This window comes from Brassica rapa, chromosome A02 (assembly GCF_000309985.2).
Source record: "Brassica rapa cultivar Chiifu-401-42 chromosome A02, CAAS_Brap_v3.01, whole genome shotgun sequence".
In the NCBI taxonomy this organism is placed as follows: domain Eukaryota; kingdom Viridiplantae; phylum Streptophyta; class Magnoliopsida; order Brassicales; family Brassicaceae; genus Brassica; species Brassica rapa.
The window spans coordinates 9207830-9223893 of record NC_024796.2 but is presented as its reverse complement, the minus strand read 5'-3'; the positions used below and the strand labels follow the sequence as shown (position 1 = coordinate 9223893).

At 27.6% G+C, this 16064-nt stretch overlaps 1 protein-coding gene across 1 annotated transcript; it reads right to left on the bottom strand.

The window, feature by feature from the left end:
• Positions 1-3988: 3988 nt before the first annotated feature.
• On the bottom strand, positions 3989-15370 carry LOC103872074 (transcription factor bHLH83). The gene is made up of 5 exons (XM_009150409.3): positions 12104-15370; positions 11892-11999; positions 11716-11781; positions 11560-11625; positions 3989-11411 (listed from the first exon to the last, which is right to left on the bottom strand). Exons 1-5 carry the CDS (start codon positions 12650-12652, stop codon positions 11277-11279), a joined length of 924 nt encoding a protein of 307 aa, XP_009148657.1. The 5' UTR covers positions 12653-15370; the 3' UTR covers positions 3989-11276.
• Between the last annotated feature and the right edge of the window lie 694 nt (positions 15371-16064).

Here is a 16064-nt window from a genome sequence, read left to right as displayed (position 1 = left end):
TTAATCCTAGAGTAATTTACTATTTAATAAAACTTATTTTGGTCATTTTCTTCATTGAGGGTTACTTGTGAAAATAAACTAAAAATGGTTATCCTAAAGAATTTCTTATATGTTTATAGAAATTACTTTAGCTATCTGGGTTAAGTAAAGTTTTCATGTTTTTCAATAGAATTGAAATCCAAACACAATCACTGTTATTTATGTGTTATTAGTTCTGTTATATGTTAATAACGTTCAAAAATTCTACATTTAAGTGTTATTTAGCTATAATATAAAAAAATATTAAAATTCCTTGAAAAAATAAATCAATTTTGAATATTTATATATTGAAAATATATAATTTTTTATTTTATTTTGTAAATTAACAAGTTAATTATAGTAGTATAAAATCAAGATATAATAAAAAAAAGTATTTTGCATTCCTCACATTATTTATATGAATGGTTCCCACACAAAAAAAATTTCATAACAGAATAAAAGAGTAAATCTGTAAGAGTATAAAATACTTGGAGCAAATTACAAATCAGTATGGAATAAAGTCCTTACACCATTTCTAACTCATCTCCATTTTAAAATTCTTATATTACAAAAGAAAAAATAAAGATGCATTTTTTGCTTAAATTTATTCTTTTATAATAGAGAAATGCTATTATTTTTTTATTTATAGATAAAACTATATTTGCTTCTAAATATAGAGGACAATATATAGAGGAAAATATAAAAAGAAAAATATAACACTCACGTATTATAGAAAAATATATTGGAGCAAAACCTCAGCTCTATTTTAGAATTCCTCAATCATAGAAGTAATATAGAAGTGGATCTTAGCTTCATAATTGTTTTTGCACAAGCAAGCAATATATTTTAGACCATATTCAATAAGTTTTGATATTGTTTATTTAAAACATAGTATCTCTATAATAAATGTATAATATTCTAATGTATTTCCATAAAAAAATATCCCTCTAAACATAGGGTAAACATAGATAAAATCATATCTTCAAAATATCAAGTAAAAAGGAAAACTTTGTTTTAATGAAGAATTAGAACTGGATTGAGAAAAAATTATTTCTAAAACTATAAGAAATAAATATGTATATATATATATATTAGAGATACTACTATTACAAGTTTGAATATCTATATTATTAACGTATATCTACAAAACATAGCTTATCTATTTTTAAGTATTTTATTACATCATTTACATTTTTTCACTCATCACAAGTATTTAATTAATTTTCATCAAGTAATAATTTGACAGATATTTACTAACCATTTTGTGTATTTATTACAACTTTTATCACTAAGATATTATCTACTCTTAGATTTCATCCTTGATTGTCTTTTTGTCATTTAAAACAAACATAAAACTTACATAATTTGCTATTCTATCTAATTAATATTCTGATTTCTCACTAGCGATTTATTATGTTAATCAAACTAATTAATAAGTTGCTATTCTAACTAATTAATAATATATATATATTTAAATACACTATACACTTTTAAAAGGGAATCTAATATATTTACATAACATTCATAAAATATAGACATCCAATTCACAACATAATCTCATATGTATATTCTGTAATTACACATAACATAAGTACTTATCTTTATATAATAATACAAGTACTTATCTGTATATTCTGTGTGTCTTGACTTTTAATAATTTATTAAAATTATAAATATTTTTTATTTATAAAAATACATATAAATTACTAATACAGTAAGATATTTTTTGAAAACAATATATATTTTTTCTCAAATATAAAACATTTATAACTAGAATAAGGTTTTGCAGGGTTTTCCCTAAAATTTACTGAATTAATGGGTGAACTTACTTTATTTTCATAAATATAAAATTATTTTCATTTAAAATGTAAAATATAAATAGTAAACTTATATAGTATATAACTAAGATATAAATTAATCTATCAATATATTATCGTATGTATATTTTCATATAAATAATAGCGTAATATAAAATCAATAAAATAAATATATGATAAGAAATGTGAGTGATATAGTTTTTTTTTTTTGACAACCCCCTTCCCTCTTTAAAAATCATACAAGAGAGTTTTTTTTTTGTCATCCATACAAGACAGTTATCTTGTTAAAATAAGAAATTATTTTGGAAGCAATTACTTCTTTTGCATTTTAAGAATTGATGTTTTAGATTTTCGTTTGTGTTTATAAGAATGATATTTTAAAATTACAATAGAAAAATAGATTGGTTAAGATTTAATGAAAATTAAAACCAAAAAATGTAGTAAATAATTAAAAAATATTTATTGTTTAATAATGTGCGTAAAAACTTACAACATCTCTTATACATTATTTGAGAAACATTACAATATATGACAACTAATTATATTAATAATAAATATTTGATAATAATTTGTGTATCTTCCATCATTAAGTTTAATTTATATTATTAAAATAAATTGAACAATCATATTAACATATGTAAAATTTACATTTTTTTGTATATGTTATTTAATTTTTTTAAACGACTATAAATTAATAAAACTGTTAAAAGTCTCACATTAAAAATTATTGTGATCCATGATTTAATTTTTTTATTATAATAAGATATGAGTAAAATACACAAATATTTTCATTTCAAAATTTTCATTTAAAGAATTAAAAAAATTAATATTTAACTTCAAAATTTTTAGTAAATTTTCAAGAACGATTGTAAATTATTAAAAAACCCTTATGTGGTCAATAGTTTACAATTTTTGTTATAAAAAGACAGATCATAGTATAATATGATTAGGAAATCTAATTTAATAAACATAAAATATATTATACTATCTATGTTAATATTATTTAATTATGTACCATGGAAATTGATAAAAGGGATTGTTTAGATCTATTTACTATAAATTGATTGTAAATAAACAAAAAAATAATTTCTTTGATTTATGTGCTTGCGATAACTAATTATGTACGTACTATTTCATTGTTTTTCAATTAGTTAATATATATTTATTATTCTGTTATTTTATAATATATAAAAATGTAAAGCAAGTAATGAAAAATAATGTTTATATACAAAGATCTTAAACTAGTTATTTTCTATTACTAAGAGAGGATAAATAAAGAAGGCAGGAATCTTTATAAAAGGAATCGAGAGCTATAAATGCTCTTAATGACAGCAAATAACTACGGAAAGCAATTAAAAACATTTGGACTATTCACATTAATCGAGACTATTAACATACACTGATTGCTAAATGTGATACTAATTATTCATAATGGTCTCCTCTTAGTTTTATGTTTAGAGAAAGGAATACTGGCCTGATGACTTTATGCTTTAACGTGGATTCACAGTATTGTTTAACATGGTTGATAGAGTGTATTTATTTAACATGTTTATCTTTTAATCAACATAATTATGAAAATTTTATTAACAACGAAGTTTTCAATCATATTTGGTGTATTTTCGGTATAAACCTTGTGTATTGAAAGAAAAATTAGTCTACCAAAATTTGATAACCCCACAAAATGCCATAATAATATCAAGCTACTAAGATAAAGTTGCCGTTTTGGATGATTTCATTCACTAAAATAAACGATTTAATTAGGAAGCCTAAAACGATGATAATGACAAATAAAAACTGCGATTAGGATCTTTTACTAGTATTTAATCCCCGGCTCACATTGTATAATCAAATCCCCGGCTCACATTGCATAATCAAATCGGCGCGCACGTGGATCCTCTTGTTTTATAAATCAAACTTGTTCATTTAATAAACATACTTTATGATATCAAATCCAGCCTGCCATTCTCTTAATGACACATGGTTTGTGATTCGATATGTAGGATACGACCTGGAGATGTATTGTTTTCAACTCCTTACACATAGTGACAATACATATAAAGCCCTGATCTAACTTGTACCATGTGCAGTTATATATTTATATAATTTTCTCCGTGAATAATTAGTTATTGGTGATTTTGTAATTATATTTTCCGTTTTTTATTAATGTTTGTATTACAAGTAAAAGAATATGCTACACCTTGGGTCATATTCGGTGTCATTGAATATAAAACACTCAAAATAAAATATTGTTGTGTATTTACCATCGATTAGGCTTACTAGGATTTTTTTTTGTTTGAAAAAGAGCATGACTTACTAGAATATGTTCTTAATTACTGTTTTTAAAGTATTAGGATTTTATTTAGTTTAATAAGAAACAACAAAAACCTAGATAAAGGTTAAAGATACATATTCATCATATATAAGGTAGATTGATATTGGAGAAGCTTTATATGCTGTTGGAAAGCCGAAGTCCCGAATTCTTAAGGTTGTGCAACTTTGAGGTTCCACCACAGTTGTGATTTGGTTTTTTGATAGAAATTTTTTTCAAGTCCACAGCATATAAACTTCTTTGTTTCTGTCCAAAGTTTGAAAATCGGAACGTTCTGTCATCAGAACACTAACTTCGGTTCTTTAGCCTTTCATATGGCTTAAATTTTAGTTTTCAACTCATTCTATTTTTGTAGTTCTTTTAACTGTTTGGCTCAGAAAGAATCACAATTTTTATTGGCTATTGGCTCTGAAAATAATGATTTTTTTGCTGGCTTGCGTAACTTTATGTTTTTTTTTAATATAATCCAACAAATGATAAAAAAATAATCCAAAGTCCCTTTCACAAATTCTTTATTTTTACATTTTAAAAATTATTTAATTTGGATAGACTGCAACACTTGTCTCTAGTCAATCCAGTTAATGCCTGACGAAATCATTCGTGGCTACAACTGTCATGACAACGTAGCTTATCATATTACATCACATTCTGCTAAACGTAATACGGGAGTATTATTAACGATATTATCCACTAAACTACTTATGCTACGCATTATTATTTTGCCAAAAATATGCATAATTACCAAGTAAACAAAGGAAGTAAGACTGTACGCTGAAGTGGCATGGCGTTTATATTTTAAAATTAAATATGAAATTTTATATTTTAAATTATGGAGACATAATATAAAGAAAATAATTATTAACCATTAGTTATATTAGGAGAATCCTCAGAGGTATATCCTGAAAATCAACCAATTGATGACGTAACTAGATTCTCATCAAATTATTAGTTGATAATTTTTGCTATTATAAGCCTATAATTCTGTATCGATATAAGTGTTAAGGTCTATATAGTAAACATGCTCGAGCTTCTTCTTTTTTTTAACACAAACATTTTCAAGCTCTAGAAAGTAAAAGGGCCACCTTTTTAAAATATCCCTGATTATCTTTTTTTTTCTGACAAAAAGAAAATATTAACAATAAAGTCTTGCAGTTTTTGGGTGTGCATAATGATGGACCGTCACTTTAGTTGTGATAATTGCAATAATATAAAACGAAAAGAATAGTTAAGTAAAAACTAAGTTTTTTAAAACTTTGTAAAAACTAATTTTGTTTTGCTTAACTTGTAAAAACTAAGTTTTTCCGTAGAATAATATGTGACTCTCATGATAACGATGCCTAAATCTGTTTTCTGTCAATAAAAATTTGTTTATGACACACCGCGCGAAATGCGTACGCTTTGAAATATTAACACTTCAAAACAATTTACTACAAATCAAAATAAGTGTGCAAACCTAATTCTTCGATAGGGAGATACATCCCACAGTTGAATCATTTCTCGAGTATTCAAATAGATCCGTAAACAATAAATTCATATCTACGTGGCAATATGTAAAACTAATAATTTCACATTAAAAAGAAATCGATCCATGGTCTAGACCAACAAAACAACTCTTTCTCTATTGTAAACCACTAAACTTCTACGATGTAGTTATAAATGTGGATGTTACTCCTCAAGAGATGTTTGTTCAAACCAAAACCAGATCTGAAACTCAACATATTTTATTTCTACCATCTAATCTCTGTTTTATATTCATGCAGTATATCATCACAAATCATTGTATATAATCAACTTTTTTCTTGATATTACATTTCGACAACAAAAAATATTAGTTGGCCTGTGAATTACACTCTGAGAAAACCATTTACTAAACTGAATTCACATGCAACCTAGTAATATATTATTTTCGAGCTTGTTGTTATTCTGGATTGTTATATTTAATATTTTTATTTAACATAACTGAAAACAAATATTAATATATTTGGTGCACAGGTTTTATACATGGTGATCTGCAAAAGTAAAGTCTTTTAGGTTTTAACTAACGTAATATGTAAAATAGCTTTCAATAGCACTTTCATTCAATACTAATTTATTGGTAAAATTAGTCTTGAATTGACATAAATATGTTAAGGCCTTTAGGGCTAGCCAATAAATATTTTTCATTAATATCACCATACATTTATAAGTACATATGTACAGTATAAACATGTCAAAAGTATCAAAAACTTGACGATATATATAGATATATACATTTTTATTATTTTATTATAAGTTTTTAAAAAATTAATCATAAACTATATTTTAAATCTAAAAACATCGAGTAATAAAATATAATCCCCAATAAAAATGAGTGCACCTAAATATAATGTCGTAACAATCCAATGAGAGTATTTTTAAAACAGAGAGTAACAATCTAATGAGATGATCATATTATAATTGTTATATCACTTAACCATATATAGTAAGAACTTTATTAATGTTGGGACTATGATATTTTAATAACTAATAGAATTATTAATTTATAAAAAAATATTTTTAGATTTTTTCAATTTTTTTAATTTTTATTTATAAAACAAGAAAATAGTTGGTTTACGGTATATAAATTAATTAAATTTCAGAAATTTGATTTTCATATTGTTTTATAATATTATTTCGTTTATATTTTTATGTTTCATAGAATTTAAATGTGAGTTTAGATATAATTTTACTAAATATTATAAAAATATATTGACATGTTACGAAAAAATAGAGATAATTTCATTATGAAAATAAAACCAACAATATAATGTTTAATTTGTACTTATATAAATTGTATTTATAGAAAGATTATTAATTTATGATTCTAATGGGATCATATATCTACATAGACTTTAAAAAGAATATTACCCTATTATTTTATCAACTTGTGTCATATTTTGGACCAGTCCATTCAGGATCGAAGAAATTTATTAATTTATAATGTTTATTAATTTAGCAACTATTAATTTATAGAGATTCCACTCTAAGATTAGGAACCTAAGGTGATTAATAGAAAACATATAAAGCAAGAAAACATAATTTATTTACAAATCAAATCCTTAAACTAAAATGAGAGAAATCGACTATTACTTAATGAAATGATAATATTTGAAATAATAAAACATTAAATTTCAAAAAATAAAAATTAAACCAAAACCGATTAATATACATGAGTCTATCCATAAAAAAATAGATAGAAGAAAAAATTATAAATTAGAATTAGGAAACTTAACATAATGTTGTAAATTCTGACAAAAAAGACATAATTTTGTAAATTATAAAGTAACCCTTAAATTGTATGGGTAGAAGCATATAGCCTTTTTAACACTGAAATTATATTAAACTTTAAAAGAGAAGGTAAAAATCATAAATGAAACACAATGATAATCCCAGACACTAAACCCAAATAAAGGGAGACATAGGACTTAGCAAACAAGCAGCAAAAACATCAACAACTAAAGCATATGGAAATGAAAGAAACCAAAAATATCAGATCACACCAACTCCAAGGCACCAACACATCCACCCTCCTTGCGGTCAAAAGATAAGAGTAATCAAAGTAACAATAATAACTAAAATTTTCCTTTAAAAAGGAAAATAAGAAACTAAAGTCTTCCATAGTGATAACTGATAAGCCTTGCAAATTAAACCAGGAATCATTTGCTTCATCAACCGGCCAGACAAAATCACTAAAATTATTATAAACATATTCATCTGTATGGTAACATTTTTATAGAATATATACAGAAAATTTTACAAGTTAATGCACCAACTAATAATTGTCTAGATTTTAAATTTCAATTGAGTTGTCTATCTTTCAAAATTTACTGTATCATTAGAGTTACCAAAATACAGAATAAATATAATTAAAATTTATAATACTAGTAGTAGAAATAAAATAGATCAAATTAGTATTTTAAAAAATGATTAAAAATAAAATTACTGCTATTTATATAAAATAAAGAACTTTTAAATTTTAAACCAAAATATTGTTTTTAATGATTAGGAGACTTTGTCTGTGTAGAATATAATCCAAAATAAGTTGAATTAACTATGTTGAGAAGAATGTACTCTTACAACATAATTTAAACGTGTAACCCCTTGAAAATTTACTAGATACAATATAATCTCTATAAATTAATAAACGCTTTAAATGAATAAAAACATTTATCTCGAAGCTGATTCAAAATATGACACAAATGGATAAAATAATAAGATGATAAATTTTAGAAAGTCCTATGTAAATATATACTCATTAAAATCATAAAAACTAATCTAGCTACATATACATTTTATATAAGTACAAACTAAATATTATATTGTTAGTTTTATATTCATAATGAAAATACTTCTATTTCTTCTTACCATTTCAATATATTTGATAATATTTAATAAAATTATATGTAAAACTACATATAAATTCTATGAAACATAAAAATATATACCAAATAATACAGAAAAACAGTATGAAAGTCAAAAAAATTAAAGTAATGTATATATGGTGATATCAAATATTTTTCTAATTTTGTAAATGAAAATAGAAAAAAAATCTACAAAACAAAAATTTTGTAAATTAATAATTATATAAATTAATAAAATATAAAAGTCCGAACATTATTAATTTATAGAGTTTTACTGTATAAAAGTCTTAGCTAATAAATCAATTTACGTTTGTGCATTTTTCTTAGGTGCACCAGAACATTTTTTTTTGTAATAGGCTTGCTAGCACCACAACATTGTTTACTAGACATAAGATCAAATTGAAGCTAAAAAAATGTTCTGTCTTGCAGTTCTCCTTTTATATATTTTTCTAACTTTTAACACAATCATTCTGTTTAAATTAATGAACAAACGTCCGCTGAAAACTATTAATAAATGAAAAGATATAAAATAGATTATGATATTATAAAAATAAATGAAAAGATATTTAAATACATCTTTCTGAACAATTATACATCTCCATAATTTTACCAGTCCAAATCAAGTCAAAAGTACATTTTTCTGAACAATTATAACAATTTTTTTTTAACTATGTCTTCTACTTATGTGCACCTTGCGAAACGCTAATGTAAACTAAATCAAGTCAAAAGTACGTTTCCGTTTCAGTATAAACAATGTTTACAGACAATACCAAACCGTTAAAAATCAATTAGGTAAACAATTCTTTCTCAAATAAAAAAATTAGGTAAAATGATTTATACTTGAGAAACGGAATAGAACGAAATTATAACAAATTAACAAGAGGCTATAATCTAATCATCGTTAGCAAAAAGAGAAGAAGATCAATATCTAATCATTGAATTAACGCTTAATCCATTATAAACAATAAGTAAAATGATTAGACTTCCAATAACTTCGTTTGTCGTATTCACTTGATGGAGCTGGGAAGTACATAAATACAAGTACAGCGCTTAATGTGTGACTATCCATGTGGCTAATCATGTAGTTTTTTAATTTAAAATTGCTGGAGTTACATTTAAATATCAGTTCAAATGAAAATAATGTTAATAATCTAATCGAGCACGTATCCCTAATATTTTCCAAAGGACACATGCTGACTTTGGCTGCTAAATCGAGATCTTTAGGTATGTCGTCTGTTAGTTAGTAGTTAATTTTAAAAATATATCTTCCACAAAGAAGGTCATGTATCATGTTTAGCCTTCTTTGATCGCGAAGTCAGTAACTGGTTTGGATAATTTTATATCTTTTAAATTAAACCATATTTTAATGTTTGAACCAAAAACTAATGAAAATTTCAACATAAAATCAGAAAACAAACAACATAATAGGTTTTTTTTTTGAGAAAACAACATAATAGTTCGTTTGTATCTCGCGATTGCATGTTCACAAGTCTTATTTGATAATGCAAGTACAATACTGTTCTCCTAGTATTACTTCCTCTGTTTCTAAGAAAATATATGTATTAAACTTTTCACAAATATTAAAAAAACAATATTTAACTTTCAATGCATTAATTTTTGAAATTATAACAATTTTCATAAATTTAAACCAATAGAAATTCAATAAATTTAAAATTGTCAATTAATATTTCTTGAAATTTACAGTCATTATTAAAAATACATAAAAAATCTAGAACATTGATCTTTTAGAAATAAATAAAAAGTGATCGAACATGCATTATTTAAAAATGGAGAGAGTACTATATTATTTCGATATCTTAAAGGAGAGATTGATGGCAAATATTTTCTTTGAAAAAATCAAGATATACATTCTCAAAAAAAATCAAGATATATACACTTTCTAGGTCTTTATCTTGCACACAGAGTAAAGTTTAGTTTACACTACTATAATAAACCAGTTTATTTTTATAGTAAATACAATTTCAATCATGCAACTATTTTCTAGTATAATAAAAAATTATTTTATTTTATATTTTTCTGTTGCTTTCTTAATTTTATATTTAATGGTGATTTTCTTATATATATATTATTTGTTGAATATGTTAATTAATAAGGCAACATATCCATCTATATATCGAAACTGTGTTGTATTTTACCACATGTTTTAATAATTCAATCTGATGAGAATGTGTAAATGCATTTTATAACAGTAGTATACGTATTTGGAGAACTTAATATAGATTAGCATGTTGCTCAAAAAGCACTCTTGGTGAGATTCAAATACTCGAAAGGTTGTAAATCAGATAGATTCTCTGAACGTGAATGCCCAGGAAAAATCCAAAAGTGCAGAATTTTATTACTTATTTCTTGGAATTTAAAATTCCATTACAAGATTTATATTCGGTAGACTAAAAACACACAGAAAATAAAAACAGACAAGAAAAGATACATATTTATGTATATTATTAAATTTTACTACTTATATCTACTATATAAAGATTCCATCCTCGTGTGGACCCAACATCACTGATCATCGGTGCTTTGAATGTCTCTTGTCTTGTCTTCAATATAGATGCATTAAGAACTTCTCGATTTTTCACATATTTAACGTTATTTAATCTTTGGATCGTATTTTAAAATTTATGTGGAAGTTATCGAGAGAATCATTGTTCTTCCCGATATTACTACAACTTAATTACTGTTGAGTAATTAATTAAATTACATTCAGACTCTTCATTGATTGGTGACTGGATCCGAATTCCTGCCTCGTTGTGACGAAGAGAGGATGGCATCAATGGCGTCTTTAACTTGAGAAATATCAGGAGCTTTCCCTCCTTGTGCCGGCCAAAACTCATCGGCCGCAAGTACCTAACAAACATTAGATTATAGCAATATTATTATACTTAAATAAAGTTTACAAAAAAATATTACTTAAATAAACAAAATTATGTTTTATATAAGATCAATCAATCTCGCGAAAGAAAAATTTGAGGGATGTTTGTCATAATTAATATACCTTAACTTGCACTTGAAGAAACTTTACATAACTAATGGCCTTCTCTAACATCGTTACCAAATCAACCTGCAAGAAATAACACATCTCATCATCAAAACACTTAATTTGATATTTTTATAAATGTGACATAAATGTTTTCTGTAGATGTATGTATACCTTGGTGCCATTGGGAACAAGTTCTTGCAATATCTTGAGACGTTCACTTATTCTTTCTCTTCGATTCTAAAAGAAAAAAAAAACATATACTAAGGTATGAGTTAACGAAATTGATAAAATGACATTATTCGGGTTTAGATAAAAACAAAAAATTGTAACAGTAAAGAAAGAAAAACCTTGGCTGCTAGGCTTTGTGGATCTTTCGGTGAAGTTGTTGGCTTAGGCTTAGCTTTCCCTTTTGCGCCGCTAGTGGGTTTCTTTGAGGGTGGTTGACTGCTCTCTCCCTATTCATAGAGAAAAATTCACAAAATATACGGGTATTAGTCGGTTCTTGGCCTAGAATGTTGTCATACCAGAAATATTCAAAGTGTTTGACCTTTATACTTACCGTATAAGAACGTTTATTTCCAGTGGATTTAGGCGAGACAGACTTATGTCTAGAACCAGTGGTTACAACAGTTGAATCAGAATATGACCAGTCTTTATGGACTTGGTTTGTCCCCGGAGTTTCGATGTGTCTAGGGCCAATAATATCCATATGATGTTGATTCCAGTTTGTGAAGCTGTAGCTCATGTTGTTGCCTTCCAAAAAAGAGAAGCCACCGCTAACACCACCGCAACTTACGGTTGGAGGAGGAAAGCTCTCATGACGATCATCGTTGTGGTCGAAGTTAAGAAATGAGGATCCGTTGAAATCTAACAAAGAGTTGTGATCCTCGACGGATTCGCCAGAAGGGTAAAATACTATCCCTTGATGATTTTGCTGCTGATCAGAATTCATCGTGCTACTGCTCGAAGCTGAATGTCCTCCTCCTCCGGCATAAGCTGCGTCAGGCTGATCCAATCCGTAGTTCTCCGGTGATGAGAGATCTTGGGATGAGGAGTTTTGTTTTGACACGTACTTTGCCTCGTTGGGATGGTTATTAACGAGTGCCATTAGACACTAATAAGTTTAAGGTGTTGATGAGTGTTTTAGGGTTTTGTGTGTGTTCTCTCGTGTATGAGAAGTGGCTTTAAGGTTGTCTATTGGTAAGCAAAGAGAGACAATGTTTTTGTGTGTTTGTAGTTATGTTATGGTAAAGGTTTATATAAGTGGTCTATGTCTAATATTATATTTGAACTGATGACGCATTTTTAAAGATTTTTGTTTTAGTTTATTGAATTTGATTAACTAATTAAAAAAGAAGCTGGCATTAAATCAACCCCAATATTTATATTCAGTAATCTTGCCAGTTTGAATCTTCGAAGTCATGAATGCATACAGTTCTTAATTCTAGCTATACATATTATATGTACATTGTCCGTAACTTAAAAAAGCAAATCTGGGATTGTTGCATGCCTTAACGTATATAGGCCCGGGTTTTTTTTTTAAAAATATAGTTCCTGGGATTACTGAACGTGTGTGTTATTCACTTATTTTGGAGTGATTGTCTCAACCCTTTGTATATTGATCAGAAAGTTTCCCTCTTTATTCAAGATCTTGAGATCCATTTGAGTCCATCTCCCAATTTTATAGATTGAGACTAGATATGAACATTCTTAAGATTCAGGTTTTTTTGAAATTAGACCCTATTCGAGTATTTGTTTTTTTGGATCCGGTCCGGTTCGACACAACTAGGTATTGTGAATACGAGCAACTTGTTTGAGATCCAGTCTTTATCCATCATCAGATACAGTTCAGATCGATTATTTTTATCTAAATAACCATAAACTAGGTGATAACCCGCGCCTTGCGCAGGATGAAATGATTGAATTTGTAATTTGCGAGATAAAAAAACATTAAATCTGATTAATTTGGATATTAATTTGTTTTGGATTGATTGTTTCGGGTGTTAATGAGGAGGATATAGATTGGCGACGTTAATATGGTTGAAGTTTTTGATTTTATGGTCATAACCGGAAGACTATATCTACTTATTTGGTTTCATGTTATATGAAGTTTAGACAATACTGAAGTTAAGCTTTCATATCATATTTAAATTTCTAAACAGATACAAAATAGAAGAAAAAAATTTAAAAAAATACATTTCATTACAATTTAGTTAATAGTCAAATGAACCATTAAAATACTGTTTTTTCGAAATTCCATTGATTTAGAAAGCTCACTTACGGTGAACATTTAACTGTATAGATATTCACTTAAATTACATATATATATACATATATATATATATATAAACATATATATGTATATGTAAAAATAAAAAAGTGATTGATAAATATATAAACATACCATTAATTAACATAGAAACAATTGTTTTGGTCAATATAACAATCGAAAGTTAATATGCTAACATAAAATGAATTAAAAATAAAATTGATTCGTCCTTTAAATTTTTTTTTTCATATACAGAAAATCTAATTATATACATAAACAATAAAATTAATACATATACAAATTGAGCCTGCATGATATTAAGAACCAGTTCACAAATTTTAACTTCACATAAAACTGAGGAAATCACTATTATAGGCATTAAAAGTTCATCCATACACTGCTTCGAAGGCTGCAACTTCATGCATTGAGGGATTATAGCTAGAGCAGACACATTATACGCATTTGATATACTTCGATCCTCTGTTTATAAAAGTTGACCGAAACGACAAAGTGAAAACAATATTTTTGGCTAAAGCTAATCAGTATGTAACAACAATACATAAAACAATATTTATGGCTAGACCTGAAAAAAACAAATCAAATATTCAACTTTTAGACAATGACACATTAATCCAACACAATATTAGTAACATGATCAGTATAGGATGCTTACGTTAGAGTCGATTAGCACCATCTCAATGGTTAGGCCACCGGCCGCCGAATATTGCTTCCACAAACGTATGATCTTGACCGTAATCTTCCACATAGTCTTGAACGGTTTCAAATCCGACATAACATTTATCGCAGCCATTATAGAAGAATGAGGGTAGAGTATTTAGGTTTTAAGTGATTGAGATGAGTAAGAATGGTTGCGGACGTGTGTCTTATATAAGAGTAAAACCCTAAGGCTTGTAACTTAAAATCCCCGTTAAAATCGAATTGATTATTATATATATTTGCCTTGGCCAGCACAATACGATTTTATTATATTGCCATACCTGGTTATCTTCGTTGATTTCCAATATATTTTTTGCCTTGGCCAGCAACCAACGAATTGGTTATCTTCGCAAATTTCAATAGACTTTCCAACTCGGAACCGACCGGTTCGGTTCGGTTAACCCAAAATCAGAAGTTACAATTTCTCCATTCTGTTTGCCTTCAGAAGTTATGGAGTTCTCACGTAACGTTATCGTAATGCTTCGGCGTTCTCACGTAACAAACTAATGGTACGTTGAATACATTATAGTATCACAAATCCCTTATAAGAGAAAACGAAAAAGACGTCATCAGCCTCTCCGTTTTGTCCTCTTGAGTAACAGAGAACTCCATATCTCTTCTTGGGACGTCATCATCTTCTCTTTTCCTATCTCTTCTTGGGACTCTCTATACTCTTCTATACTCTTTATAGTTCAAGCATGCTCATAGTTTGATCACATTGAAGAAGAAAGTTATGTGAGAAGAATAAGTCATGTTTAAGAACAACGTTAGACAGAGTAATGATACTCTTTATAGTTCAAGCATGCTCATAGTTTGCATATTCTTGTCACGAGTCTAAGTATCACTATGACCAAGCACCATGACCTTATCATCATGCGTCATGTAATTGTTAGACAGAGTAATCGCCGCCGGGCCCATTATAGCATCAATAAGCCAGTCTTCACAGTTAGACAATGAACAGTGATCAACCCAAACATGATTCCCTCCAAAGATCGACACACCGTCACCGTCCAATATCGTTCTCCACCCGTATTGTCGTAGGGAGCTTCGCACCTTAGCGTTCCCACCTGGCTTGCAGTCATGTTTATGAATCCTGTGGATTATAATGTTGGTCACATACTGGATCGTCATGCAAGGCTCCTAGCGATGTGCACGGACGCGCCACAACCATCGATGGTCTTGAAAGAGTTCATGATGAGTTCTTCTTTGAGATGAATGGTCATGTCTCGCTGGAAGATGATCCAGAGCAGCTCGTCTTGCTACACATCGTGTATTAACGTTCCGGGCTTGGGGGTTTCTGTGTCGTCGTTTCCTGAATCGGTCACCACGTAGAACTCCGAAGGTTTCTTTTATAACAGTGGGTTTGAAGTAAAAGGTGGGTAAGAAGGAGGAAGAGAGAACTCCAAAGCATTAGCTTTATGTGAGAACTCATAGCAAAATTTCTTGAAAAAGCTATACATACATGTAGTTGGTTTTATTTTGGGAGAGTAAGGAAACTCTCTACGAAATCCGCCTATAGAAACGGTGAATAAGG

Coding starts and splice junctions, on each gene's coding strand:
- LOC103872074 (XM_009150409.3), bottom strand. CDS start 12,652: ATGGCACTCGTTAATAACCATCCCAACGAGGCAAAGTACGTGTCAAAA. Junction 12,000..12,103: donor GAAATAAACGTTCTTATACG/GTAAGTATAAAG, acceptor CTCTATGAATAG/GGAGAGAGCAGTCAACCACC. Junction 11,626..11,715: donor TTGTTCCCAATGGCACCAAG/GTATACATACAT, acceptor TATTTCTTGCAG/GTTGATTTGGTAACGATGTT.